This window comes from Falco naumanni, chromosome 17, assembly GCF_017639655.2.
Source record: "Falco naumanni isolate bFalNau1 chromosome 17, bFalNau1.pat, whole genome shotgun sequence".
Classification (NCBI taxonomy): domain Eukaryota; kingdom Metazoa; phylum Chordata; class Aves; order Falconiformes; family Falconidae; genus Falco; species Falco naumanni.
In genome coordinates, this window is record NC_054070.1 from 4676114 (window position 1) to 4702316 (window position 26203).

Here is a 26203-nt window from a genome sequence, read left to right on the forward strand (position 1 = left end):
ACGGCTGCACCCCCTCCCCATGCCCAAAACCCTGGCTCCAAGCTGGGCATCACCCCCCACCGCCTGCAGCCTAGGGGCAGGGTTAAGGGGATTTGCCCCCTTGCTGGGGGGTCCCAGCATCCCCTCGCCCCAGGTCCATCCCAAATCCCAAAGCTCCCACCTCGCGCAGCTGGAGAAGCTGCTCTAGGGGATGCTGGTGGAGGTGCCACAGAAGGGGCCCCTGCGATTCCCCCCCCCTCCCTCAGATTCTGGGGCTGCTGCATCTTCCCCTCCCCTGCACCCCCTTTGCTGACACTCCCCACACACAGAGCTCCCCCCGTGGCTGGCTGCTGGCCTGGCCCAGGTTACTGTACAATTGCATATGACGCACACACACATATAGGTAAAGCCATCGCGTCCCTGCAGCTTTTTCTGGGACCTTCTGGCCCTGCTGCCCCATCCTGGCACGGAGGGATGATGCATCGAGTGAAAACGCCGGCTTGCGGCTCGGCAGATGCTCTTTACTTGACCTTCCTGCATCCAGGGCAGTGCAGGCAGTCCAGGCATCCCTGGGGAGGGGGAAAGGCAGGGAGGCAGGAGCAGCAGGGGGGGGGCACCGGGGGGGTCTCTTCACCACAGCTAGTAGAGGGCCCGGGGGTCCTTGCAGGTGCCGAAGTCACTGTTGGTGATGGAACCCACGATGGTCCTATCGGTGTCGCAGGTCAAGCCGCTCTCGCAGGGACACTTGTAGTAGACGCCATAGAGGCTCTGTGGGGAACCAAGGCAGGGTGCAGCATGGGGGACGTGCCGCCGGACCCCCCCCAGGAGTAGGGGAGCACGTACCTTCGGGGAGCACTCCTGGAACTCGGCCGCCTTCGGTGCGCATCGGGCCAGGCTCAGGCCACCGGTCCGGTGGCAGCAGCCGCTCTTGCACTGGGCGCTCTGCAAGCACAGCTCCCCGGTGTCCTGCGCCGCGAGGTGGGTGTCAGCGGTCCCTCTCCATCCCCCCCTTACCCTCCCCCCACCCAGCCCTGGGCCCGGGGGGCTTGGGTGGGTGTGGGGCACCAGCTGTGCCTTTCGGCTGGGGCTTAGCACCGCTGCGGGCACGCTTGAGCCTCCCACCCTGCAGCGTTTCCTCGGTTTGGCCCAAAATACCGCCCGCCGAAGCGCTGTTTTCTGCTGGGCTCATGGGAATAGGGCTGAGACACCGCAGGGATAGCATCCCCCCTGCCCCATTCCCTGCGACCCCCCCCAGGGAGGGGGTCCTGGTTGGCACAGGCAGCTGAGCCCTTCAGTCTCATCCCGCTTCCAGGCTTTTCCATGCCTTTACGCAGCTGCTGTCCCTGGCTCCGAGACCCCTCAGCCCCAGAAAACCCAGCACACCATCCCCGCCTGCCTCCGTTTCTGCAGCCCCCGTAAACTTTGCACCCCCTTGGGGCTGCCCCACGGAGCTGCTGCCGCAGACCCCTGCAACCCCCCGACGCGCTGCACCCCCCATCGCACCACTTGGGGCATCCCCCCAGCTGTGGCAAAGACGGGGCGAGCGTCCCCCTTACCAAGTTGAAGATGAGCCCCCGCTTGTGGGGCGCGGGCAGAGCCGGGGCCAGCAGCAGCAGGGCCAGGAGCAGGCAGGGGGGCAGCGCCATGGCCACGGTGGGCTCGCTCGTGTCCCGGCCACGGGCCGGCGGGTGCTTTATAGCAGGCGTCTCCATCAGCTGATGTGGCTGCTCCTATCACAGCCCAACCCGTGGCACCGGGGCAGCGCCTCGACGCCCCGCGTGGGGCAGGGAAACAGCAATGCCCACCCTGCCAGGCCCCGTCCGCCCCGTGCCAGCCATGTCAACCCGCCCTTTGGCGGCTCCTTCGGCTGAAGCGAACACAAAGCGATGGTGCTCCTGTGCTTTTCCCTCCTCCCTCCTCTCCTTCACCCTGGCTGTGGGCAGCCATGGAGCTGGGGGTCCCCGAGACACCCTCCTTGCTGGGCATTGCTGACAGCTTCACGGGCAAAGCAAGAGCCGGTGGCACGGGAGCTGTGCTCTGCGGGAAAGCGCCCACCCCCACATCCTCCATCGCTCCAACGTCATGACCACAGACACCAAGAAACCCACTTGAGAAAGCCCGAAGTGTGGCAGGAGCAAGCCCACCCCCCTGCCAGCATCCCGCCGGCCTCGCTCGGCACTCCGGAGCCTGCTGGTGTCCCCAGCCCATGGGCCACCACCTCACCCTGCCCTGCCACCTATTCCCTCTGTGTCTCGGTGCTCGGGGGATGCGGGGGATGAAAGGAGAGCAGCCCTGGGAACGGCCTGGCTTCTCTCACCCGCGGCAGCCCGGCTGCCCTTGGCAATGATTAACGCCCCGGCAGCCCTGGCCTTCGGCGCCCGCGGGGGTGACGCTGAGGCTGGCGCTGGCTGCGGGGTGACCGTCATGCTGGCACATGGCACCCAGGCCCGTCGGCGGGAGCGGAGCCGCTGTGGTCCCCCGGGATGTGGGGCAGATGTGGCTCCTGGAGAACAGCCCCGAGGTGGCTGTGAGCGCCCACAGCACGTTGGGTCCCTCTGGGGCTGCCCAGGCTCAGCTGGCAGCAGGATGAGCCATGTCCCTTTCTGCAGCGGGGTTGTGGGGACAGTCCCCTCCCTGCCTGCAGCCCCAGCCAGCCCTAGAGCTGACAGGGGGGTCCAGGGGCACGCAGCCCCCCACGCCAATGATGCTGTACCCCATGCACCCTACTCCAGGGGGGGAAGACCCTGGTGATACCAGCTGGGAGGGCGGAGGGGCACAGCTGAGGTGGCACAGCATCTGGGACACATCCTGAGGCACATGACACATCCTGGGGAGCATCCCGAGGTGCACCCTGGGGACATCTTGGAACACATCCAAGTGCACGGTGCAGCGCAGGCACATCCTGACACATGTCCTGGGGATGCACGGCACATCCCGGGGCACACAGCGATGCCCAGAGGGCACAGGGTGCATCCCGGAGCACAGCTCAGGGGCACAGGGCACATCCCAGGGCAGATCCCACACGGGCCTCATCCCACAGGCACTGGGCACGTCCCAGGGTGCGTCCTAGGGCTCGCGGTGGGGACACAGGGTGCATCCCCAGGGAGCATCCCCGGGATAGAGGGCATACCCTTGGGACACATACCAGGGGTGCATCCCTGCGGCACATTCCGGAGACAGAGGGTCCATCCCAGAGGCTTATCTTGAGGACACAGGTCCCATCCCAGGGGTGCATCCTGAGGACACAGGGTGCATCCCAGGGGTGTGTCCTGGGGGTACAGGTCCCATCCCAGAGGCACATCCCGGGAGCATAGGTCCCATCCTGGAGGCACAACTCAGAGGCACATACCGGGGGTGCAGGTCCCATCCCGAGGATACAGGTCCCATTCCGGGGGGGCAAGTCCCATCCCGGCGGCACATCCCGGGATTCCATCCCGAGGCGGGCAGGTCCCATCCCAGGGGCACATCCCGGGGTCCCATCCCGAGGACACAGGTCCCATCCCGGGGTGGGCAGGTCCCATCCTGGCGGCACAACTCAGAGGCACATAGCAGGGGCGCAGGTCCCATCCCGGGGTCCCATCCCGAGGACACAGGTCCCACCCCGGAGGTACATCTCGGGGTCCCATCCCGAGGCGGGCAGGTCCCATCCCGGGGGCACATCCCGGGGGCCCATGTCCCATCCCGGGACCCCATCCCGAGGATACAGGTCTCATCCCGGGGCGGGCAGGTCCCATCCTGGCGGCACATCCCGGGATCCCATCCCGCGGGCGCAGGTCCCGTCCCGGGGTCCCATCCCGAGGACACAGGTCCCACCCCGGCGGCACATCACGGGGTCTCATCCCGAGGACACAGGTCCCGTCCCGGGGTCCCATCCCGAGGCGGGCAGGTCCCGTCCCGGCGGCACATCCCGGGGTCCCATCCCGAGGCGGGCAGGTCCCATCCCGGGGGCACATCCCGGGGTCCCATCCCGAGGACACAGGTCCCATCCCGGGGGCACATCCCAGGATTCCAGGTCCCACCCCGAGCCGCTCCGCCCGGCTCCTCCCGCTCCCACCCCAGCGGCGGGGGGGTCGCGCGGGCTCCTCCCGGGTCCCTCCCCGGCTCCTTCGTTACCGGGGCGGGCGGGGCCGCCGCTCCGGGGCGGGGCGGGGCGGGGCGAGGCGCGGGGCCGGTACCGGGGGTCGGGGGTCCGGGGGTCCCGGGCCGGTGCCCCCGCCATGCCCAAGCTGCTGCCGGCGCAGGAGGCGGCGCGGATCTACCACACCAACTACGTGCGGAACGCGCGGGCCATGGGGGTGCTCTGGGCCCTCTTCACGCTCTGCTTCTCCATCCTGATGGTGGTGACCTTCATCCAGCCCTACTGGATCGGCGACAGCATCGACACGCCGCAGGCCGGCTACTTCGGCCTCTTCTCCTACTGCATCGGCAACGCGCTGACCGGCGAGCTCATCTGCAAGGGCAGCCCCCTCGACTTCGGCACCATCCCCTCCAGCGCCTTCAAAACTGCCATGTTCTTCGTAGGCGTCTCCACCTTCCTCATCATCGGCACCATCCTCTGCTTCAGCCTCTTCTTCTTCTGCAACGCAGCCACCGTCTATAAAGTCTGTGCCTGGATGCAGCTGGCAGCAGGTGAGCGGGGCCCAGGGGCTGCTTCCCCCTCTCTGCCCCCCTGTTGACTCCACCATGCGGGGGCTGGCCAGGCAAGGGGCACCAGCATAACCTCTGTGTCCCATTTGCTCCCCCTTACTGGTTACCAGTGGGGAGCTGGCAGTAAGCAAAGCCTTGTTGGAGCAGCTGAGACCCAGCGGACTCGCTGCACGTTGGCGACGCTCTCCCCCGTGCACTGCTGCTGCTGCTGCACCACGCGGCACCAACAGCCCAGCCACGGCCCGTCCCCGCTTACCTGGGGGAGGTTTCCTCTGGCCATCGCTCCTGCTCAGCCCCACGGTGCAGCTTCAGAGCATCGGTCCAAGAGCACCGCATGCCGCAGGGCCGGGGCACGGGGCTCCCTGCCGCGTTCGGGATCCTGTGGGAACGAGGCAGGGAGACAGTGATTACAATTGCTGGGTGATTTTGGTAACTCCCTGAGCCCAGCGCATGATGTACTGGGGAGGTAGAACAGGAGGACGGGACTGACCGTAGTAGCACTTGGTACCATCACCCACATTCTCCTGTTTCTCTGCTCATCCCTGCACATCTCCAGCCTTCCCCATCCCTCCCCCAACACTGCGAGACACCCGAGATACCCGGTAACCCAGCTCCTGCAGTCGAAGCCTCAGCTGAAACCCAACCCAGCCCTTTGCTGCTCCTGAATCATTCATGCCGGCACCAGCCGCAGCCCCCGGGTGCCCCCCCGGCAGGGACCCCCCGGCTGACACCCCCTGGGAGGACAGCTACGGCATCGGGGTTGCTCCAGTTCCCAGCTAAAGCAGCGGGGCTCAAGCAAAGATTTAGATAAGAGGCTTGGGGCAGCTCAGCCTCCCCAGGGAGCAGAGCAGGGAAAGGCTTTGCTGTCGTATCTGGGGCTTGTACGTACGATTTTGTGCTGGATGGGGGAGAGAAACCCAGCGCCGGCAGCTCCAGCCCCACGGATGAGCCTGACCCATCCCCAGCAGCCCACTTTCTCCACCTCAAACGGGCTCTCGGGAGCTTTTGAGCTGCCACTGGGCAGGTGCTGCTGCATTTCTGGGAGTTATTGTACAGAGGGGGCAGGCGACAAGAGGATCCATCTTCTGGCCTTTGCACCAGGGTGTGTTTTCACGGGAGAAGTGATTCCTTCCCGGCTTCCCCCATTTCTGTGCGCCCCTCCTCTTCCTTAGCTACAGCGAAGAGTAATTAAATACAGGAGAAACCAGCTGCTCCTCAACGAAGAGAAATGCTCCCTGCAGACGTAGGAGGCTGCCCGCTGGCCTTGCTGCTCTCCCATCCCCAAGCCAAGGGGAAAAAACCACGGACAAAGCACAAGGCAGCTGCCCCAGAGTGTTTTCTGGTCGACCGAGCACCCAGAGATGGAGAAAAGGCACCGGCGTGGGGCAGGGAGCATCTTGCTGCTGCTGCAGGAGGCTGCGACGTCCAAGATGGGCAGGGACATGCGTGTGCTTGTCCAGGGCTCCCACCACGGGGGTGTTTCAGGGCTTCACACCCGCACGAGAACACGTGAAGGACCAGTGACTCCCGTAACAGCGGAAGATGCGAAGAGCCTCCGTGAGTCACATCCCAAAGCCTCGTGGATGAGCTGGGCTCTTCTCCCTCCCCAGCCCCGTCATTCTTCTCATCCAGCAAACGCAGCGGTTTCTCTGGGTGTGTGTGGAAGGAAAAGCACTTTGGAGATTTTGGGACGGGAGCTGCTTGGCAGCTTCAGCCCTTGGGCAGCTGGTGCTGAGCCTGGTGCAGCTCCCGCAGCAAAGCCGCACAGGCGCTGTGCCGGGGACCTGGCTGCGTGTGCCGGGGCTGGAATACTGCGGGAGGAGCTGGTGGCTGCCGGCGGGCTGGAACCACCACAGCTGAACAAGCAGAATAATCTGTTGGCAAAGCTGCGGCCGATGGCAGCTCTACCACGTGCCAAAATCCAGCTACGCGCGGGGTGCCGGTGAGGGTCTCCACCTCGCGCAGGCTGCACCCATTCCGGTTTTGCTTGGAGAAAATATTTCTTTGGAGCCACGTGGCCCGGGATGCGGAGGCAGGAGAGATGTTGCCTGGGCAACGCAAGGATGGAGATGCTGCCGCAGCATGTCCTTGACTGGGAGCCTTGCCCTGAGCCGGTGGGCAGGCAGCGTGCCGCATTCTGCTCCGCCATGGGAGCGGAGCTGAGCCCATGCGTGATGGGCAACCACAGGGCTGCTCCAAGCCTGGTTAGCCGGCCCGTGGTGGTTTATCCCTTTGCAGCACGGTGTGGCCGTGCTCCTCCGCTCCCCATCTCCGCACGCCAGCCGGGCTCGGTAGCTCGCAGCCGCTGTAACATCTCCCTCTCCCCGCAGCTACCGGGCTGATGATCGGCTGCCTGATCTACCCCGACGGCTGGGACTCGAGCGAGGTGAAACGCATGTGTGGGGACAAGACGGACAAGTACACGCTGGGCGCCTGCACTGTGCGCTGGGCATACATCCTCTGCATCATCGGCATCCTCGACGCCCTCATCCTCTCCTTCCTGGCCTTCGTGTTGGGGAACCGGCAGGACAACCTCCTCCCATCTGATTTTAAAGTGGAAAATACAGGTAAAAGCACCTAGGGCTGCTGCAGGGCCTCTCCACCTGCCAACGGATTCGTGTCATTTGGGAAGACGGTGGCTTCCTCCAGCGGGAGAGCAGGAGAGCTGGCGTTGGCCACAGATGCCAAACTGAGCCGGGCTGCATCTCACACACCTGGGGCTTTCTCCCCATCCTGTTTTTAATTATTTATTTTTTTATCCCTTTTTGAAAATAAACCTAGAAAACACACCTGCATCCTCAGCTTTCCACCATACGCTATTAACACTGAAATTATCTTTTTGTTTTACAGAAGAGGGTGAGGACTGACAGAGCTGATCACCACGTAAGTGATGCCCATGGTGATTCTTCCCAGCACACGTTAGATTTTAATTACTGAAGGACTGACTATAAATTTTGGTGCTATAGTCCCCCCCCTTTTTTTTTGTGATTAAAGGGGAAATACTTCACTTTGCCTCCAGAAAATCGAAAAACAAATCCTTGCCAAGTGACCAAAAAAAAAAAAAAAAGCTTAAAATTGGAAGTCACACTCTATTTGGTAACATCTGACCTATTCTTTCTGTTCTCAGGATCACTGAGAGCTCTTCCTCCATCAGCCCTTCACTTTAAAGTGACTTTTCCAGGAACTTTACACTTACCAACTTCTGTGGATTTTCTACAACCGTTCACCAAAGGGGCCACCGTCAGCTCGCACCGAGTTTATTGGATAGAAATAGCCCAAAGTGGACACAGGATTTTTTGGGGGGAGGGGAAGGGGAGGGATAGCGATTTGCTGCTTCTTGGGTTTGTACATCTTCTTTCAAGGAAATTACTTCTGAATAATAAAAAAAAAAGTGTTAGTGTTTTGGATTTTGTGCTAGTCTCCTTGGGGCAGGGGACGTCCTCTGCCACATCCCTGACTGCCCTTGTCCTTTAAGACACCATGACACAGCCAATTCCCAGCAAAGCCATGACTCAGCTTTCCACTCCGGGCAACAATAACCAAACACAACCTTGGAAAAAGGGCATTTTTCAAGGGGGAGGAACAGAAGCAGGGCCACAGCAGCCCTGTACCGGTACCCGCAGACTGCGGCAGATGGGGCCAGGCAGCAGCACGCTCCACCACAGAATTAATCCCCCGGAGCCATCATTCCTCATCACATCCAACACCCATCTGCAGCAGCCTTTGGCACACTTCTGCAGAAGACAAAGCAGCACGTCATCCTGTCCGGCTCTTACCTGGTCACAAAACCCCCAAATTAGCCTGTGTTACCATTTTTCATCTCTACTGGGCTCTAATTTTCTGGGTTCCCGCAGCACATTCAATTCAGTTCTAACAAGCACCGTCCAGTTTTATGCTCCCCAAACACTTTTTGCGAGGTTGTTAACACAGCAGACGCACAACAGACTTTGAGAACATCTTTTAGAACAGAAAAATTCCAGCAGATTTGTCCTACTATTGACTACTCTTCTCCCCTTTTTAAAATACATCACAATACCAACAGCAAAATCTTCAGCTGCACCATCTCCCTGTGTCTCATTCTGGAGATCCCAGTGCTCACTAGCAAAGAAAATGGAATCAATGGGCCACTAGCTCAGAAAGAACAGACTTACAGAGGGAATATATAAGGAATAGGGCTCAGTTATTAAATAATCTGTTTATTGTACGGCTTTCACAAAGAAAAAAAGACAAAGCACCCAAGTAGAAAGAATAAAAATGTATTTTCCTTCAGGTTTTAGACTGACACAGCAAGTACAAATCCTTTAGTGTGAGCACTTTACGGCAATTTGGAAATTTTAACAAACCCCAAGTGGATGAGCACACGGTACAAGACTGAATCCTGACAGCTCCTTCTCCAGGTCTTCAACTGACAAGCTGACTCTAGCCTTGGCCATCATGGTCACAACCTCCTCCTCCACTCGGGAGGCAGAGGGAAGGGAAGGAGCTCTCAGAGTCGAAGCGTGCAGACAGACCCCTTCTAGGAAAAGTTTTCATCAGCCAGCCTCAAGCGCACAGGACCGGGTGAGCTTTCAAGACAACAGAAATTGGTTTTGCCCTGCTAATATATCTTCACAGTATGTAGACAGTAGGTATTTTGGAACCCAGTCCTGTCTGCAGGGATGGAAGTGACACGCAACTGGAAAACTCCAGATGAAAGGGGGGAAAAAAAAGTCAAATCAGCAGTTTAAAACTCTTGGTATGTTACCTTCCTTTAATTTTAGATTATATGCAGAGAGAACCTGATCTACCCCTAAAAGAACATGCAGCAGGATTTGCATTAATAAGCCCAATCAGGCACTGGACCAGAGAAACTTTTTTCAAGTGGATTAAATGACGCCAAGGGTTATGAAGGAACGACCCTTACGAACCAGGATTTCCAAACACACATACAGGAGTGACATGTTAACAGCGGTCTTGGCAGCTTTGGCAACGTCATCGTCTCAGATAGCATCTGCGTGGCCTCCAGCGTGCTCCTGCAGCGACTTCTGTCCTCTGAGAGCCACCAGGAATCCAAAAGGCCTGTTTGGTCCGGGGTAAGGAAGTGCCTCTGAAGTCTCAGCGCTGCCAAATATCGCTTTAGAGTAGAGTAGGATGCACTGCATCTGTAACAGGATGTGCAAGTCTAGAAGAAGCCATCATAAAACTATCAAATGCCACAGTGATTTAACTTTTAATTAAAAATTAACCCATCTACTCATTATATCCAACCCCCTCTGAGAAGTTTATGTAGAAACCCCACAGAACATTTTTATTTGGGGTAACTCTAGAAACAGCTTCTAATCCAGTATCTACATGGAAAAGTCAGTTCTCTTCCACTTCTGCTAGCTCTCCTTGTGCTAACGGCCCAGAAAATAAAAGGCAGTCCCTTCCAGGGAAGTTATTTCTGAAGGCCAGCACCTGAAGCAAGGGAAAAGAAATCTGTACACTGGGCCTTCAAGTGTTGATTTTGAAAGTCACGGGCTATAGCATGGCTGTGATACAGCCCCTGCCGCCCTTTTCCTGGGAAGAATGGTCAAAAATTAAGAGCCAGAGTAGACTGCATCAGTGAAAGCCAGTCTCTCACAGACACAGCAACTGCTTCAAGCAAGGCAAGAAAGTGCCAGTAAGGGGTAAGAACCAAAAAACTTAACAGCTCACTAAAACGTTAAAAGAGTTGCCTGTAACAAGGCTGCCTCTGCAGCCAAAGGGTGCACCCGTCAGTCTGCTGAAGACTGTGCATCCCGTCAGTTCCAGCTTTTGCTTATCACCTTTTAGTTGCAGGCATTAAAGTAGAAAATGTCACCGAGTCCAGAAACTATTCTGACTATCTGGGCACAGGGAAGGAAAAAGTAAAGGCAGGGCACTTCGGAGAAAGAAATTAAGGATACTAAACCCTAGGCTTAAATAGCTCTTTACAAAAGATTTAAGCAACTAGAACTAAAGAAAAGTTATGTGACCGGAAAGCAAAGAATACAGTAGACGTCTAGAAAATGATGGAGGATTTTGAGGTCTTTGCTCTAACAAGGAACTAACACCACCGTGGTGCCATCTGTTACTTCTCACCCCATTGCTAGCTACCGGATCAACAGCAGGGAATCGACTCCTGAGTCAGGGAGATAAGGAGGCGTTCAGATCTTCACGTCCCCCCCCACGAAGAAAGGAGAGCTGAAGGTTAGCTAAGAGAGCTTATGCGGGCACAGGGCGAGCTCACATCTGTAACACACGGTGCGTAACAGTGAGCAGACTCAGGGAAAACTTCATATTCTAGTCAATTAAGTCTTTGGCGAAGCCCAATCAAGGCAAAACACAGATGATGCCCACTGGCTGAGGAGAGTCCCCATCGAGTCACACAAGCAAACTCAGCAGAACAGATTAGATTTATCTAAAATCTTGGAAGCCGTGAAGGAAGAACTTCACACGGAAAATGAACAAGGGAAAAAACAGATCTGGGAAGGGGCAGCTGGGTGCGTGTACGCTATGCTGTAAACCAGAGTGTAGTGCTGTGGCATCGGGCTGAAGCCTCTAGGAGTTAAGCCAGGGGTGCCTGAGACACTCTGCTGCTGTAGCTCGTTTCTCCGGGATCAGCTCCAACATAGGTAATAAGAAGTCTGTGAATGCAGCTGCCTCATCTTGGGACCACTCGTATTTTTCCACCAAGACTTCAAAAAGGCCCCACGGCTTCAGTTTGGTGATGTGCTTCAGATCACCTGGAAACCAAGACAGACAGGTTAAGTGCAAGACACGGGACCAGAGCAGCTGAATAAAATAGGCTGAAGAGCTACACAAGACAGACTGAATTCAGAAACTGTTCGGAGTAGCCGGCTGCAGGGAGCATAAAACGGTAGGGCATGCTGAAGGAAGAAATAAAATCAAACTAAAACCCCTTTTCTATCTGCTTTTGAAGACTGTTCTAGAAATGTACTTCCTTGAAGGCTTTTTTTCCCCTCCTGCTATTTCTGATCCAATACCAGCAAATTATACAAGTTGACATGGCAGATAAACACTGTGCCGTTGACTTTGGAATACATGAAGCAATGTTTGAGGAAGCAATACACTACTAACAAAAACGCGTTTGTCTTATAAAGAAGTATTAAACTAGGTCAAAAACTTCTCGAGACTCAGTACATTTCTGAGGTATTCAGGGCTTTATGATAATGGTATAACGTGTCCTGAGCAACACGGCTCAGGATACAAAGCACTATTTAGGTGACTGGCATGCTAGAAATGGAACAAAGTTGTCTAGAGACAACTTCAAAGGTGAGTCAACACCTCTAGTTGACAAAGATCAGCTAAATAAAGCCAAATCAGTACTGCGGGTATTTCTTCAGACTTGTTTTTCTACCTGGTGTATTTGATCTACACCAGGATGCCAAGTACTAGGATGTAGGATACTTTTAGCAGTTAAGACAAGAACGTCTTATATTTAGCTGCTGTTCTACTGATTAAGTCTTTCCTTTGTCTTATGAAAGGCTTTAAGAGGCATCTTTGCCAGCATCTATTGTTAATTAGTATTTCCAGCAAGGTACTCTTGTGTATTTGGGGCAGGGGATGAAGGGATAAGTGACATTTGCTTTGTCTCCTTTTACCTTTTTTGGTGAAAAACTCCTTGGAATATTTTCCTGCCAAAATGAGCTTGCGAGGTATTTTCCCCAGAAGTTCTATGATCAATGCAATGTGATCTGCATTTTTTTCAAAAGAAAAAGACAATGAGACACATCCTCACAAGACAACTGCCTGTCCCCGTCTTTCTTATAAGCCCCCTTTCAGTACTGCCAAGCCACAGTAAGGTCTCCCCAGAGCCTTCTCTTCCCAGGTGGAACAACGCCAGCTCCTCAGCCTGTCCTCCCAACAGAGGTGGTCCCAGTCCTCTCATAATTTTTGGGGCTTCTCCTGGACCCATTCCGACAGGTCCATGTCCTTCCTATGCTGGGGACCCCAGTCAAGGGGGAAGGGGAAAGAGGTAAAGGCAATTTGAGGCACGATCAGTTTGAGAAGCAAGACAGACTCCAGCGGTAAGAGGAATGGGAAACACCAGAACAAGAACACGGACTTTATTGCAGTGTTTTACTGCAGAGGCTTGAGCACAGTTGGTGCCAAGTTGGGTAAATAATCTTTTTGCAAGAAGGCGCCTTTGCATTGCTAACTCATAAGAGAAGGCTCATCCTGAAGAAGCAACCTGTATTTCGTGGCCCATTTAAAAAAGGAAGAGACTTAGACAAACATACCTTCATCCCGTGAGTAATCTTCCCCAGAATGAGGCTCAAAGAGATAATCTCCTGTTGCTAACTCAAAGGCCTAAACAAAGAGAAATGAGCACATTAAATCACTTTAATACATCTCGCACACCGTCAGATGTGCTGCAGATTGATTTTTGCATATCTCTGTGGGCCAGAAGCAAAGCTGCTGGAAGATTAACCTGCAAAACTCCAGTACATCATTACCATCTGAAGATGTGCAATTACTTTGCAACGTTTTAACAACTGCATTAAACAACACCATAGACATACTTATGATGAATTCTGGAACGCGGGGTAATGCAGTACGCTTGTGTGAAACTGTAAAAAGTTAAGGCGTTTCATGCGCTTCGCCTCTCTTCTGCCTCAACAGCATTTTGCAAAATGATGTCATGTCCAAACTCTAGGGTTTGTTTGGGTTTTTCAGAAAGATTCTCCCCTCTCCCCAGATTTCAGATGAGACATTTTTCAAACAGTTAATCCCTGAACATTTGTCTGTAGATACAAAAATGTTTTAAATGAGAAAAACATTTTATTCATTTCAACTCACCGCTCCTAAATTCCACGACATTTACCCATTACATATTCACTTTTACTCAAAACAGTACCTCTGACTTTCTGTATTCTTAGGTTTTTTTAGGGACTGCTGTTGACAAACTAGTAAATTAGGACTCGTGAGTAACCACTGTATCATTTTGGCCCCACGTTCTGCAGAGACAGCATGACCCTACCGCATTCTCTTTCACAACATTCATCAAAATCTCAGCTTGTTCTCCCAGACAGCGGAAATTATTTTACTCACTATTTCCCAAGTTTAAAATATAAACCTCAAGCTCTGATTTGTAGAAAACAGAGAATGGAGACACCAAAGAGGTACACTGAGTAACTGACTAGACTTGATTATTTTTTTTTAATCCTCATATTCTACATTTGCCAGCTATTACGGGAACAGCTACAGCCTCATCTCAGCATTACTCAGATTATAAAAGGATTCCAAACATGCAGAGCATGCATACAATTAAAATATGAAAATATACTGAAGGTATCTGTGAAACAGTGCTGAATGCAGCAGAAAGGCTCTTTATATAGAAAGATTTTTGTCTTCAGAATTGCATAGTTGTCTTGTTTTTCCAGAAAGCATGACGACAATGTACAATCATATTTGAAATCTGCCAGCGCTGTACAACAAAACTTTCAAAAGGAAAGCCACACGTGGCAAACAGAAAAAAAACCAACCCAAAAACCAAACCAAAAAAACCCCCACCAACTAAAAAAACCCCAAAACTCCCCAAAAATTTTGGTATGGAAGCATGGTATTCACCAAGTCTGTAAGTTGGCTGAACACCTGAAAGTTTTTTTTGCCAGGCCAGGCTAGTAACTTGGCAGTCCAGAGTGTGCAGCACCTGAGTTGCCCCGAAAGCCCTACAGAAACAGTTTAAAATCCCCCAGATGATTGCACTCACCATGCACGCTGTGCTCCAGATGTCAGCAGGGGTGTTATACCCTGACCCTATCAACACCTCCAAGGATCGATACTGTCTTGTCTGGATGTCTTCAGTGAAGTGCTTGTGCTAAACAGAAGAAATGTTTTACTAAACAGTTATGAGACTGCTTATAAGAGGAGAATCAACAGCCTGGAAGGCCAGAGTAGATCAAAGCCATTCCTGTTACATTTAATCTGAATTTTACATCCTCATTAAATATATCCTTATATTCCTACAAGTACTGTTTAACTGCTCTACGTGAGACGCTCCTACTTAAGTAAAACAGTCCAGCAATTTAGAGAAAAGCAAGCCACAAAAATAGAGTAAGGAAGGACTGTTTCAGAAGCTGCACCCTCTCCGATCACGACAGACAGGCCACGACACAGCTACCTTCAAGCGGATAAGCAAGACCAATGTAAGACAGACCACCCTGCCAGGTGCTGCAAGCCTGGTGTGCAATTCTGAGCCTGAGCCTCATCTCTCCCATGAGATCGGAAGTATTTTGCCATTTAAGAAGCCAAGTAAACCAGACACTTGTTCTATTTGAAACATCAAACCTTTAAAAGCAGCACAACCATCAAAGAATAAAACTCTTGAGTCTCTTTCATGTGCTCATGAATCCACTGAAATGGTTTGACAAGCTAACGAACCACAAAACTAGCACATCAGAGCGGTTGTTTGCAACTCACTCTCTCCAGGAGAGCCAGACTCCTTCAGAAGTTTCACATATGGAGATTTCTACACATTATATGTGATACCATTCACAGGCCTATTAGAAGTGATGTCATGACCAGCGAGAGGCACCCAGAACACAGGCTGAAATCCCACGTTGGAGTCTCCACTCCCCTCTCTTCCCCCCCCCAAACACAGCTTCAAACTGTCACTACTTTCCCAAGCAGGCCCAAGAATTTATTTTGCAGATCCTTTCCCATCTTGGCATACTGTGAACGAATTAGCAGGTTTAAACAGTCAATGTGAAAAGATTGTAAACTTACCACCCAGCAGGCATTTCCTAGGTCAGCTATCTTCACTTTGAGCTTATCTGCATTCTTGGGCTCAAGAGGATTAAGAAGGAAATTCCCAGCAGTTGATTTTCCTAGAGGCAACATGTACAACAGCTGATTAAAGCTACATGGCCAGTGTCACCATCTGTCATCCAAATCCCAGCACCCTCTCCCTACCCAGGAAGGGGTTTTGCTTATGGATCAGAACTTTTCCCTCCCTGAAACCTAGGTATAAAACCCAGCAGCCTGCGCTACCAACAGCAGAGATACCACCATTAACACCCGACTGGTGTTACAAAGCAGAAGGACAAGTAAGCATATGCAATTAGTGACTGTTTCCCAGCCTTAAACAGTCTGTCTATATCTAACCAAGCTTTTTAAATAAGGGCATTGCCAGCAACAAAACAAGCCTCTCTCAACCCTCCTAAAATCTTTGAAATGGGCCCATTACGTGCCTCCTAAATCTTTGAAAGAGAGTTCACCTATTATAGCATCTTTTGACAGAGCCATCACTCACTGCTGCAACACAGACAGTTACAAGAGCTAAAGTATACATTGAGAAAACCTTAATGACACAGCAGAGAGCAAAAATACCAAGTCACTAAATTACATCCAGCTGTAGGTCTAAAGCAATTTGGGAGAGGGCTGTGAGAAGCAAAATACACCTAGTAATCTAGCAGGTGCATTCAACTAAATGCGGTTCAGGTTTCAAAATCTTTAAATCTCACTGGCTACTTTTCATCCATGTAACTCCCCAGCAATACCCTGCCAAAAAATGCTACAGGATTTTTTAAGAAAAGAAGTACAAACGTTAGTTTCTCCCTCCTCCAAGCAGAAAGTTTATCAATTGATTCAAGTTTTTAACACACACACACACTGGAATGCATTTAAACTGCAGTTTAAACTATTGATTGTCTTACATTCTCCCAAACTACAAGACTTCCAGTTTTTTCTCCCTGAAACAAACCATATTTAAACAAAGGCATCTTTTTTTTTTTTTCCCTACACAGTATAAGCTTTGCTTTAGAATGGCTGCATTTCCAGTTGTGGAAACGCATTTACTCATCTCAAGTAACTGAGAGGAGTTACCCATGCCCCATGATGAAAATAAAACTATCAGAACACGCTGAGTAGTACTCAACTCATAATTTAACAGCCAGTGACAATTTGTAGACTTAATTTCTAACTGTTAATGCAAATCACATGTGCAACAATTGATACAAACGAGTTCCTATACTGAAAAACAGATGTATAGGTACTTTCAAAAAGCGGGATATTATGCAATAGTCAAAACTCAGGTACAACTGTAACTGGAAGCTACAAACAGTGTATGTCTCAGAGTAGGACTGTCAGGTTAATTACTCCTGGCAGGAAGAGTCTCAGGCAGGTGGTTCTGATCACTCCAGCCTACAAAATTCAGGTTTCTATTAATACTCTGACGAAGCGTCGTAACACAACTCTCCCACACAAAGGAGAACAGAGCCCTTTCTTCCAGGGCTCCTCTTATACCTTTGTTGTCTGACGGGCTATTATTCTCATTCTCGTCCTCCGACGGTATCTCTGTCCGGATGCTTTCTTGCAAATGGTTAATCTCCTGCTCATTGAAAGATCGCTCTTCATTGGAGGTGGGCTGACACACCATGGAATCTTCCGAAACTAAGGGCACGAACGAGTCCGACATTGCTTCTTGAGGCCTGTTCTCCGCTTCACCGTTACGCTGGCTGTAATTACAACTATGGAAGTTCTCCTTCTGCGTACGAGGGTGATCGCCACAGTCATTGGCATTGTGAAGGTCATCCTCAAGTCGCACAGACCCTTGATTGCCGGAGTCTGGGAAGTCCGTCATTTGTATCACTCCGTTGCAGTTTATTTCTGGTACGCATTTTTCTACGCTGCTTTCCATTAGAACAGATGGCTCTTGTACAACGACTTCAGCTGGAAGGGGGGAAAAGAAGAAGAGAGCAGAATATATCTCAACAGAGTAATAGCTGAAGCTGTTCAGGGGAGCCCTCGGAAGTAGGCAGTTCTCAAAACGTAACCAAACACAATCATTCATTAATTCAGCTTGTTAGTAAGAAACTGCCTAGCCTCTTTGGGTTGGTAGAGCGCAATGCAAACAGGTTATAACAACAGGCCACCTCTGCTAAAGGTGCTCACTCTACTCATGCCAGCACGAGTAAAAGGACAACGCTGTGCTGCTTCAGCAATACTTCAGGTCCATACCTGTCTTTTTGCTGACATTTTCCTCCGGTGGACTAACTTTTATAAGCATTTCCAGAGGGCTCTGAGCTTCCTCTTCCTCTTCAGGCTGTGTCTGCCCTGGGCTTGCTTCCTTCTCCATTTCCTCTATCTCTTGCATTCGCTTCTCTAACAACTCAGCCTGCCGTTTCTGCTTCTTTTTCAACTTCTTCTTCTTATTCTTTGACATTTTGTCAGCCTACACATAAACAAGCAGAGAAATTGGACTTAGCATCTCGTATTTCAGTAGCTCCAAGACATGTCTAGTTTTAATTTATTTAAGAGCTGAGGAAGCAGTCTGGGATGAAAACTCTAGAGACAGCTGTTCTCCAAAATGAAAAGCAGTTATTAAGTTTTTTGGAGCAGTTGTCTATGGCTCTTACTAGTGCACATCTGTCCTGATCTGAGAAACCTACAGCATTCGCCAAATGAAGGATCTCAGATGCCACAGACAACAGTCACCTTCACAACAGATCTCGGGACCACCAAAAAGACTACGCACTCTGGAGATACATGAGCTAATACTCCTTGTATCTCCAAGACAGCATGAACCCCATGCCTATGTATGACAAACACAAATCACACTTTTCCTTCTGATATAAGGCTGCTTTCCCTTAATGCTGACTGCACTACGATGCAGTAGATACTATAAGTAGATATATACTTACGCACAAAAGCTATTACACTTACTGGTTTTGGCTGTGGTGCAGTGCTTACTGAAAGGGAAAGGAAGATCAGGAAATTAGTATGTTCATATTAAGAAACTGCAACTGCCTTCTTATCTGAAGATAAGCTTTTTCCTGTGTGGTTTGGTAACAGCATTTTAAAGATATTGGCAAATGTTATTTTGAAGGCTTATTTCTCTACAAAAGTACAGCCAGAATAATTAAAAATAAAAAAATCGAGAAAAACATGAAATGAGTAAATAAATACATAATTAAAATCACACATAGCAGACTTGCTTGACTGATTATCAAAGACTTACACTTCCTGCTGTACAGCTTCATTTACTGCATGTATTATACATCTTACAGAACACAAAATGCAAACCAAAGCATTAAAATACCAAAGTTAAGGCAGCTTTCCTAAGCTCTGCTATGCTATGACGGGCTCAGCTAAATGCTGGTGTTGTCAGATGATAACAAGACAGCCTTCCAATACACACTGCAGTAGTTCTTGAAAACTACACACTGGTACAGATGGATATTCTGAGGATGAAAATGAGGAACTAGGAACAAGAGAGAATTTGCTCTCAGATCTTTAGGTCAGTTAGCACATGAAGGAAGCTATTTCTGCCACAAGGCTTTCAAACTTCTGCAAACTGACGCCAGGTAAATCATCTTGTTGAGAGGTTCGCATTTCCAGCACCACGCAACAAAAGGAAATTAACTGCTGAAGAAAATGTGAGAAGTGCCTCACCACATCTTCACTCCAGCACTGTACTGAGTGCATTAGCATTTCTGCAGTGTGCTATAGGAGACTGCCCTACTTTACCAGTGCAGCTGATTTAAAAGCAGGTGCCAGCATGTGTGTATCCTCCATTTTTCTTATATAAACAACTGCCTTCCCCATCATCTTTGAGTTACAACTTATCACTAACGTCACAATCTACACTTGACTTTTCAGAGTTGACTTGCATTATTGTTCCACTGTACTCAGGTGGTTTTCCCTAGTGAGATTAGTGATGATTTGGGGGGTGTGGGGGGAAATAGCACCAATTTTCAGGAAAAGCAGCACCTGCAGAGCCAGATGGTGGGGGAGCCCCAGATCTCTGCCACTCTGTTGCTTCTGCAGCCAGCCTGCGGATATACTGGTCGTTAACGCAGAGAAGAATGTTCTCAGGTTTAATATCTGTATGAATGATTCGACATTTTGTGTGCAAGTAATCCAGACCCTGAAGAACCTGCAGACAGGACAGAAGGAAATCAATCATTAGAAAAAGCAAAGAATAAGCAAGCTGAGAGTGAAGGGAAAATGCAAAATTGCATAGGATAATTAGTCAATCTAAAGGACTTCAGTGTTTGAGAATACAAATTAGAGTTAATGTGATCAGTTGTTACTACTCAGTTCCAGAAAATATAGATTTGCATACAGATTATACCTATGAATTTAAAATATTGTCTCTTTACCCTCATAAGTTAAGGTTAGATTTTTTGACTGTGGCAAGTTAATACCCTACAATAAAACCCTGCTTTCCTCCTTCCCTCCACCTCACACGCAGAACAATGTTTCTTCTTGGGCAACCATCCAGCAGGAAGAACAGGTTTCTCTTGCTCTTCCCATCACTGAGCGCTGTACTTACTGTGACTTGATTAAAAACAAACAAACAAACAAAAAACTTGCACTTATGAAGAATAACCAGGGTAAGAAGAGGTTAAAAGCAAAGCCAGCTTCCCATTATGGTTTAAGTGTCAGAAAATAAATATCCGTAGCAGAAAGTTTTTGCAGTAGAGAAAGGCAGTATTAACCCAAGAATGATTTCGTTGCATGAGATACATCACTGACTTCTAACTTTTGTTTTCTTGGATCTGAGAAAGATCATTGAAAGAGTTCTCGCTGGGTCCAGGGGAACAGTGCAGTCAGAACTAGGGTTTACCTGTTTGATGATCTTTTTGACGCAAGGGAGCGGAAGCCCCTGATAATTTGACTTGATGATCCACTTCAGGAGATGATGCCCTAGAACTTCAAACACCATACAGATATCTGTAACTCAGTCAAGGAAAAAGGCGGACACCCTGAATCAAGGAGCCCTGAATTCCCAAGACTGAGGATCAAAAGAAATCCATACCAGTTAAGCGCTTTATAGTGAAAAACCCTCTTCCTTCTGACACAGCTTAGAGAAGCTGCCTTCCTTAACAGCACCATCCTATCCCACACATCGGTGTCATTATCCCAAACCTAAAATACAAAGGAATGGAGTTGGTTAGGGCAACAGTAGCAAACTCCTGCTTTGGGTGGAAGCCAGTTACACAAGCAAGCACGCATCAGTATTTCCAGCTAGTATTGAAACAGCTTCAAGCCAACAAGGTGCATTTTGGAACAGCGTAGGCTCTTGCCCCAAGGAAAACTCAATGCCAGATCTCTCTGTACCAGCATTAACTGAAAAGATAATAAAATTTCCATTTCATAAGTCATTAATTTCAGAACAATTAAGTTACTTTCTCTGCCCTTCCTTGCTTCTTTACCAGCAAAACAAACTTTTGACAAGCCTGGACTTCAACAATATTTACATTACCTGCTTTTTGTCTGTAAGATCTCAACAGCTACAGTCACTTTAGTGACGTATTTAGTATTGCACGTTTGCTTTAGAAGCCAAACTTCTAGGAGTTTATTAGGCTGCTTTTGTTCTACACTGGCAGAAAGCATGCATGTGTTTCACAACAGCAAAAGAAATATAAGATCAAGACAACACTCAGTGCTAGGTATCAGAAAAAATAGAGGAAACTCATTATGGGGCTATTGTTTTCTAAAAGTGTTAAAATGTGTATAACCTACAGCTCAGTTCTCTCAAGCACCCTCTTAATTCTTACTGAAATAAAATTCAAGGTACTGCAAAGCAGAAACATGCACAAAACTCTATAAATTTCAGATGTTAAGGGTCTATTATTAGGACTTTGCACAAATCACTGCTTACTAGAAGGGCGTTCACAGAACAACAGCGTATTTTCAAAGCAATACACTTCACACATCCTAACAACATTGATAAAAGTCCAAGGTAAAATGCTTCCCTAACCAGAAAACACCCTTATTATCAAGTTACAGACTGCATGGTTTTTTTTCATTAGCGATCTTAAAATTTTGTACTGCTTTGCTTAAATAAGAGGTTACCACCACGCTGCTTGCAGAATTGAAGGGCTGAGCCAGATGGGCTCTCTTACCACAAAGGCACATCGGACATTCAGTCCTGATTCACAAAGCAGATTCAGCCACCCATCTCTCTCGTTAAAAGCGTGACTAAGCAGCGCCGTCTCCACAACTGACACATCTTACTGAATGATCATCCTGGACCTGAGCTTAGCAGGCAGTTTGGAACCAGATAATTCTATGGCAGGTTTTCTTGGACAGTGAAAGGGCTGCCTGGGCATCACACACCAGCCCCGGCATGACAGCTATCCAGCAAACTCCCAACTTTATGTAATTCTTTGCCTTTATTTCACAAAAGGATACGAGAACCATTAACTCCTGAGATCTTGAAGTCATCTAATAACTGAACAACTCTCTCTTTACTTGGATCATTTGGATCACTGTTGCGAACCTGCAGAGAAAAACAGGATTGTGTTCCTTGAGGTAATTACCAGGCAAGAATATATTTCGAAGTCAGATCTACTGCGCTGCTGTTAGGTTCTTGTCCAAACTCTTTGCAGCTAGACGACCCAGAAATATCAAGCACATGATGAATATGAACTCCCCAAAATTAATAAAAAAAAAATAAAAATTGAACCCCACTCTCAGGCACTCACCGATTTTAGCAACTTGATTTCATCCAGTGCTGTCTCTGTGTAGTGCTCTGCACTCTTCACCACCTTCATGGCCACAAATCTCCTCCCTCTACACACACACGGTAAGTAAATTGGAGATTGTTAATGCTCATACAAAGAATTTATTCTCCAGGATTATCCTAACTCCTTTGCACCTAAGAGAGCTACTTATTGAAGGCATCATGGAAAAATAAGGTTCAAGCACTCATGAAGATTGCCTTTGGGTCTCATTTTGTAAAACACCCATGTTAAGTCATTTCTCAAATAAGTCAGAGATTACTGAACACAAGAGCACTCTTGCCACATACATGGGTTGCCCTGTTAATTCCCTCCCACACATTGGCGTGCGCCATGTCAAAAGAAACTTCTGTGCCAGGATGTGGACAGCTACGTTTTGCGTTTCTGTCCAAAGGTGAAAAGATGCTTCCCGATCATGTTTGTGCAACGCGGCGCACGCCTGCCAGAAACTCTAGCTAGAATAGCAAGACTTACTGGATGTCCCAAGCTAGCCACACAGTGGAGAAGTGGCCCCATCCAAGCTTCCGAATCACATGGTATCGTCCATTAAAGAGATCTCCTATTTTCACAAGGTGGTAACCACCTAGAAAAACAGCGGGAAATTGATATATCAAGAGATCTTCAGAAAGTGCTGAAGAGCAGGTATGGGGAACAAGCATCACCCCTTGAGGCAGACTTACCTGATGTGTTTAAATTTTTAATCATATAAACAAATGCAAATGTTTCTTTAATTGGATCTTGCTAGAACATAGACACAGTATGTCAGAGGAAGAGCTGTGAGCAGCCCTCTAGCTGATTGAAGAGGAGGAAAAGTCGGTCATTCTAGTTCAATTATATTAAAACTTTTCAATGTAGGTCACCACTGCAGCATCACAGAAGACTACTTCCTCAGCGAAAGCATCTGAAGTCTGCTAGGCTGAGCCCCTTTGGAACACACAGCTTATGATGTTCATTAACAGAATCTTACATCTAAATACCAGCCGTGCTTTTGCACGCTCCATCCCCATAACAGAGTACTGCAGCCAAGATCCCCGCAGTTTCCCTTGCAACTGCTTTCCTGACCGAAAGGCACTCTGCCATTTAACATGGCCACTGAAAACAGGCAAGTCTCCTCCCTGCACCCCTCGTATCTCTCACACTGCTGACTACGCAGGAAGATTCCATGATGGAAGCAAAGACACGAAAAGCCAGACAAAGACACAAGGGAAGCGCAGAAAACAGAATGAGGAGAATAAACTGTAATTATTAAGGTCTAAATTTTTGCCAGAACCTGGAATTACACCCTAGACTCCAGGCACTTACTGTTATTGTGGTCAGCAAGTATCACCCATGAAATGCATGCTTTGCGAGGAAAACTCATCTCTCTTGATTGAGTTGTTCACAAACAAGACACAGAATTGCTATCCATTACTTCATTAGCTCAAGCAGCAATAGTCCCTTTTCTTCGCTTAAAGATTTCAGTTACAACAGTGACAGCTGCACCAATTGCCAATTCATACAATGGCTTTCTTCTTTCCACCAGCTTTCCGACAAAAAAATCTCACAAATACTCTGGCAGCATGCTGAAAGCAATGTACATGCTTTGAAGTAAAGCACTGAAGCGTAAGAAATGCTGCAACTGAAGTTCCCTGTGCTATTTCTACTTTGCCTTTTTTTTATACATATATATGGCAGTTGTTACATGCTTCTCCCTCTGTCTTATTCAATATATACAATAAATATAAGCAGTCTTACAGAACACTTGGAGGTGGGGGCACAGACTCAAGCTTCAACTAATTGACCAGCTGATTTGTATGATCAGTGTTCTATCTTTTTTTAAGAATTTGCTATGTTACACATAGAGCCTGATCCTTTTGATATTGAATTATATACTGTGGCACCCCCATTTGCTCTGTATTTAGTTTCTGCTCAAAGAAACAGCGGAAGACTGCATTTGCAGACACAAAATTATCTGAGGAATGGATATTAAGATGATGATCTTCAAAAAAACCCTGAAGAATCTGAAAAGCGTCCTTTTCCTGATGAAGTTCAAAAAGGAATCGAATGCCTGCTTGCTTTTACCAATTTTGAAAGCCCACTGGCACACAGGAAAAGCTAACAGCTTTAAACGTGTTAAAAAAGCTTTTCAACTCAAATACTGAATGGTAATAGAGGGAACCTTGGAGAAATGAAGAATAGTTTCTCCATTTCAGGTTAGGTTGAAAAATATTATTGTTATGCAGTTTAGTTTCAAGAAACACTTAAAAGTAAGAGGGAGTCTATTTTCATTCTCCGTAGTGGATGGGAAATCGAGGGAATTTCTTGATTACATTGAAAATCCTGCACCTTAAAACCAGGCAGGTTCTCACCTTTACAGTAATCATTTGGATCCTCTTGTTCGTCGTCATCTGATCCCAAGATTTCTTCCTCTTGCTCGGGAAGGTCATTTTCTGAGTGAGCAGCAGGGCCTCGATGCTGAGTGTCGGGTCTGAAAGAGAACACACTGCATGTCTCACACACGTTACTCTTCACTCCAGTAGCTTTCACGTCACATGAAGCATTGCTGATAATGGAGGAGATGCAATATTCAGCCTTCAGAAAAACTTTTCAACTTTCAATGCTTTTACTCTTGAGCCAGTATAAAAGTAGATAGAAACAATTTTCCATATACTAGTGAAAAACAGAATTTAATGCCCTAGATTCACTTTTCTAGTAGAACAAAGAAAAGACCAGACAAGCTTAGAGATCCCACCAAAACATTAGTCTCTTTGAACCCCTTCTCAGCCTTTCCTTCAGTGAGGACTTTTCTAAAGTGAGGTTGTATTTTTAAGATGTCACATCACACAAACCCCGAAGATTTAAATGTTGATGAATGCTATTTTAAAGACTAACATCAACTAATTCTTAGCCTTTTGGGGAAAAAAAAAAAACAACAAACCAGTTTTAGAACTGGTGCCCTTTGTCCCTTTCACCTTTTGAGATCAAATGAACATTTAACAATCCTCCTGCTTCCAAAACTTGAGAACTCTCACATCCCTAAGATTGCCCTTGATTTCTCCTGTTCTCATGTGGTAGGCTGCATTTCTAGTTTGTCTCTTCCATGAAGGTCTAGAATTTGTTAGAGTTGTCTGAACTACAGGGAGTAGGAGTATGCAGAGCAGATGTTCTGTAAACCCTTCTGAGAGTTTGTGATTGCAGAGGGCTTGAAATCAGGCACTGAGGTGGTGGTGGGTTTTCCCCCCCCCCACTTCCACATTCATAAAAAAGACCATTAATTTTGTTTTTAACTTTCCACCAAATGTGCTACTCTAAGCTCCTGCTAGTGAAGGTCACGTTGGCAAGGGCGACCTCATTGCTCTCACGCATTTAAGCTGTGTTCGAGCTCCCCGAACTAAAACACATCACTACCCCCGCTGCGCCCCATGGCACCACACTGCTTGCAGCCAAACAGTTCATGAAACGATGATACTAACAGGTAAATTATTTACTTTACAAAGCATTACAGCAACGGTTAAACGTCTACAAAGTTTAATCCTCAATATCCTTTTGTACAAAGCAAGCGTTTATAGTGAAAACAATGCCTACAGCCCATCTGCACTGCCAAGAGCTAATGGCAAAGCACTGCACAGTATCAAAATTAAGCCTCCTTTTCTTAGAAGTGTAAGATATTAAAAAGAGCTGGACTTGCCCAAAGAGGTGGGCAACAAATTTCTTTACAGCAATGACGTACAAGCACGAGATAACATTCTTTACAATGAGCTTCCCCGTCCGTGTGAATTAGCGGAAGTTTCTTGTATTGAAACTATTGTTCCAGTGAAGCAGCAGATATAACTGATACCTTACACCACCCTATTTCAAATCCGACTCATTTTGCTCAAAGGAGTAACTGCTGAGAGAGCCACTGATTGTGCCAGTGGATACGCTAACGCATGTGGGCTTTTGGATGCAGTTTTTTTAGCTTATAACTGAGTTGGAGCTCTGTGCATCATATCATGGCCACACTGACTAATCTTTTTAATATTTCAGTTTTGAGCAGTTATATGGCAGAATGGACGTTCAGCATTTACCTACTACACATGCACTCTGCTGAGACTTCATACGTTAAATACATACATAAAATACGT

At 48.6% G+C, this 26203-nt stretch overlaps 3 protein-coding genes across 14 annotated transcripts in view; 1 reads left to right on the forward strand and 2 right to left on the reverse strand.

The window, feature by feature from the left end:
• Positions 1-383: 383 nt before the first annotated feature.
• Positions 384-6567, reverse strand: CLPS (colipase). 8 transcript variants are annotated; one of them, XM_040616692.1, is made up of 7 exons: positions 5516-6567; positions 4883-5005; positions 3125-3215; positions 1828-2016; positions 1536-1709; positions 823-945; positions 384-747 (listed from the first exon to the last, which is right to left on the reverse strand). In XM_040616692.1, the coding sequence occupies exons 2-7, from the start codon at positions 4960-4962 to the stop codon at positions 619-621; spliced, it is 786 nt and encodes a 261-aa protein (XP_040472626.1). In that variant the 5' UTR covers positions 4963-5005; positions 5516-6567; the 3' UTR covers positions 384-618. The 8 variants fall into 8 exon arrangements, with proteins under 8 accessions (XP_040472626.1, XP_040472628.1, XP_040472624.1 ...); XM_040616694.1 differs by lacking the exon at positions 5516-6567 and adding an exon at positions 5226-5495 and having other exon boundaries at positions 1828-1974; XM_040616690.1 differs by lacking the exon at positions 5516-6567 and adding an exon at positions 5226-5495.
• Positions 3651-7981, forward strand: LHFPL5 (LHFPL tetraspan subfamily member 5). 2 transcript variants are annotated; one of them, XM_040616687.1, is made up of 5 exons: positions 3651-3865; positions 3959-4608; positions 6957-7193; positions 7477-7509; positions 7754-7981. In XM_040616687.1, exons 1-4 carry the CDS (start codon positions 3651-3653, stop codon positions 7491-7493), a joined length of 1119 nt encoding a protein of 372 aa, XP_040472621.1. In that variant the 3' UTR covers positions 7494-7509; positions 7754-7981. The 2 variants fall into 2 exon arrangements, with proteins under 2 accessions (XP_040472621.1, XP_040472620.1); XM_040616686.1 differs by having other exon boundaries at positions 3651-4608.
• Positions 7982-8866: 885 nt separating this feature from the next.
• SRPK1 (SRSF protein kinase 1) overlaps positions 8867-26203 on the reverse strand; it is a 28330-nt gene continuing 10993 nt past the window's right edge. For 3 of the 4 annotated variants that reach the window (XM_040616710.1, XM_040616708.1, XM_040616709.1), the window contains 14 exons: positions 24449-24567; positions 22575-22683; positions 22065-22152; positions 21772-21859; positions 20201-20307; positions 19342-19507; positions 18295-18320; positions 17590-17803; positions 16876-17301; positions 15358-15458; positions 14342-14449; positions 12870-12939; positions 12231-12323; positions 8867-11351 (listed from right to left, as the gene is read on the reverse strand). In XM_040616710.1, the coding sequence (XP_040472644.1) occupies positions 11167-11351; positions 12231-12323; positions 12870-12939; positions 14342-14449; positions 15358-15458; positions 16876-17301; positions 17590-17803; positions 18295-18320; positions 19342-19507; positions 20201-20307; positions 21772-21859; positions 22065-22152; positions 22575-22683; positions 24449-24567 (1900 nt within the window). In that variant the 3' untranslated portion in view covers positions 8867-11166. The remainder of the gene's footprint in view (positions 11352-12230; positions 12324-12869; positions 12940-14341; positions 14450-15357; positions 15459-16875; positions 17302-17589; positions 17804-18294; positions 18321-19341; positions 19508-20200; positions 20308-21771; positions 21860-22064; positions 22153-22574; positions 22684-24448; positions 24568-26203) is intronic. The other variant, XR_005831291.1, reaches the window with a different exon arrangement.

What these genes read in the sequence shown, in the direction of transcription:
- CLPS (XM_040616689.1), bottom strand. Translation starts at nt 3,433, where the DNA reads ATGGGACCTGCCCGCCTCGGGATGGAATCCCGGGATGTGCCGCCGGGA. An exon ending in GCCGCAGGGATGCACCCCTG is followed by an intron (nt 2,017 to 3,124) that starts GTATGTGTCCCA and finishes GCTTTCCCGCAG; the next exon opens with AGCACAGCTCCCGTGCCACC. An exon ending in TCCAGGAGTGCTCCCCGAAG is followed by an intron (nt 748 to 822) that starts GTACGTGCTCCC and finishes GGTTCCCCACAG; the next exon opens with AGCCTCTATGGCGTCTACTA.
- LHFPL5 (XM_040616686.1), top strand. Translation starts at nt 3,651, where the DNA reads ATGTCCCATCCCGGGACCCCATCCCGAGGATACAGGTCTCATCCCGGG. An exon ending in CTGGATGCAGCTGGCAGCAG is followed by an intron (nt 4,609 to 6,956) that starts GTGAGCGGGGCC and finishes CTCTCCCCGCAG; the next exon opens with CTACCGGGCTGATGATCGGC.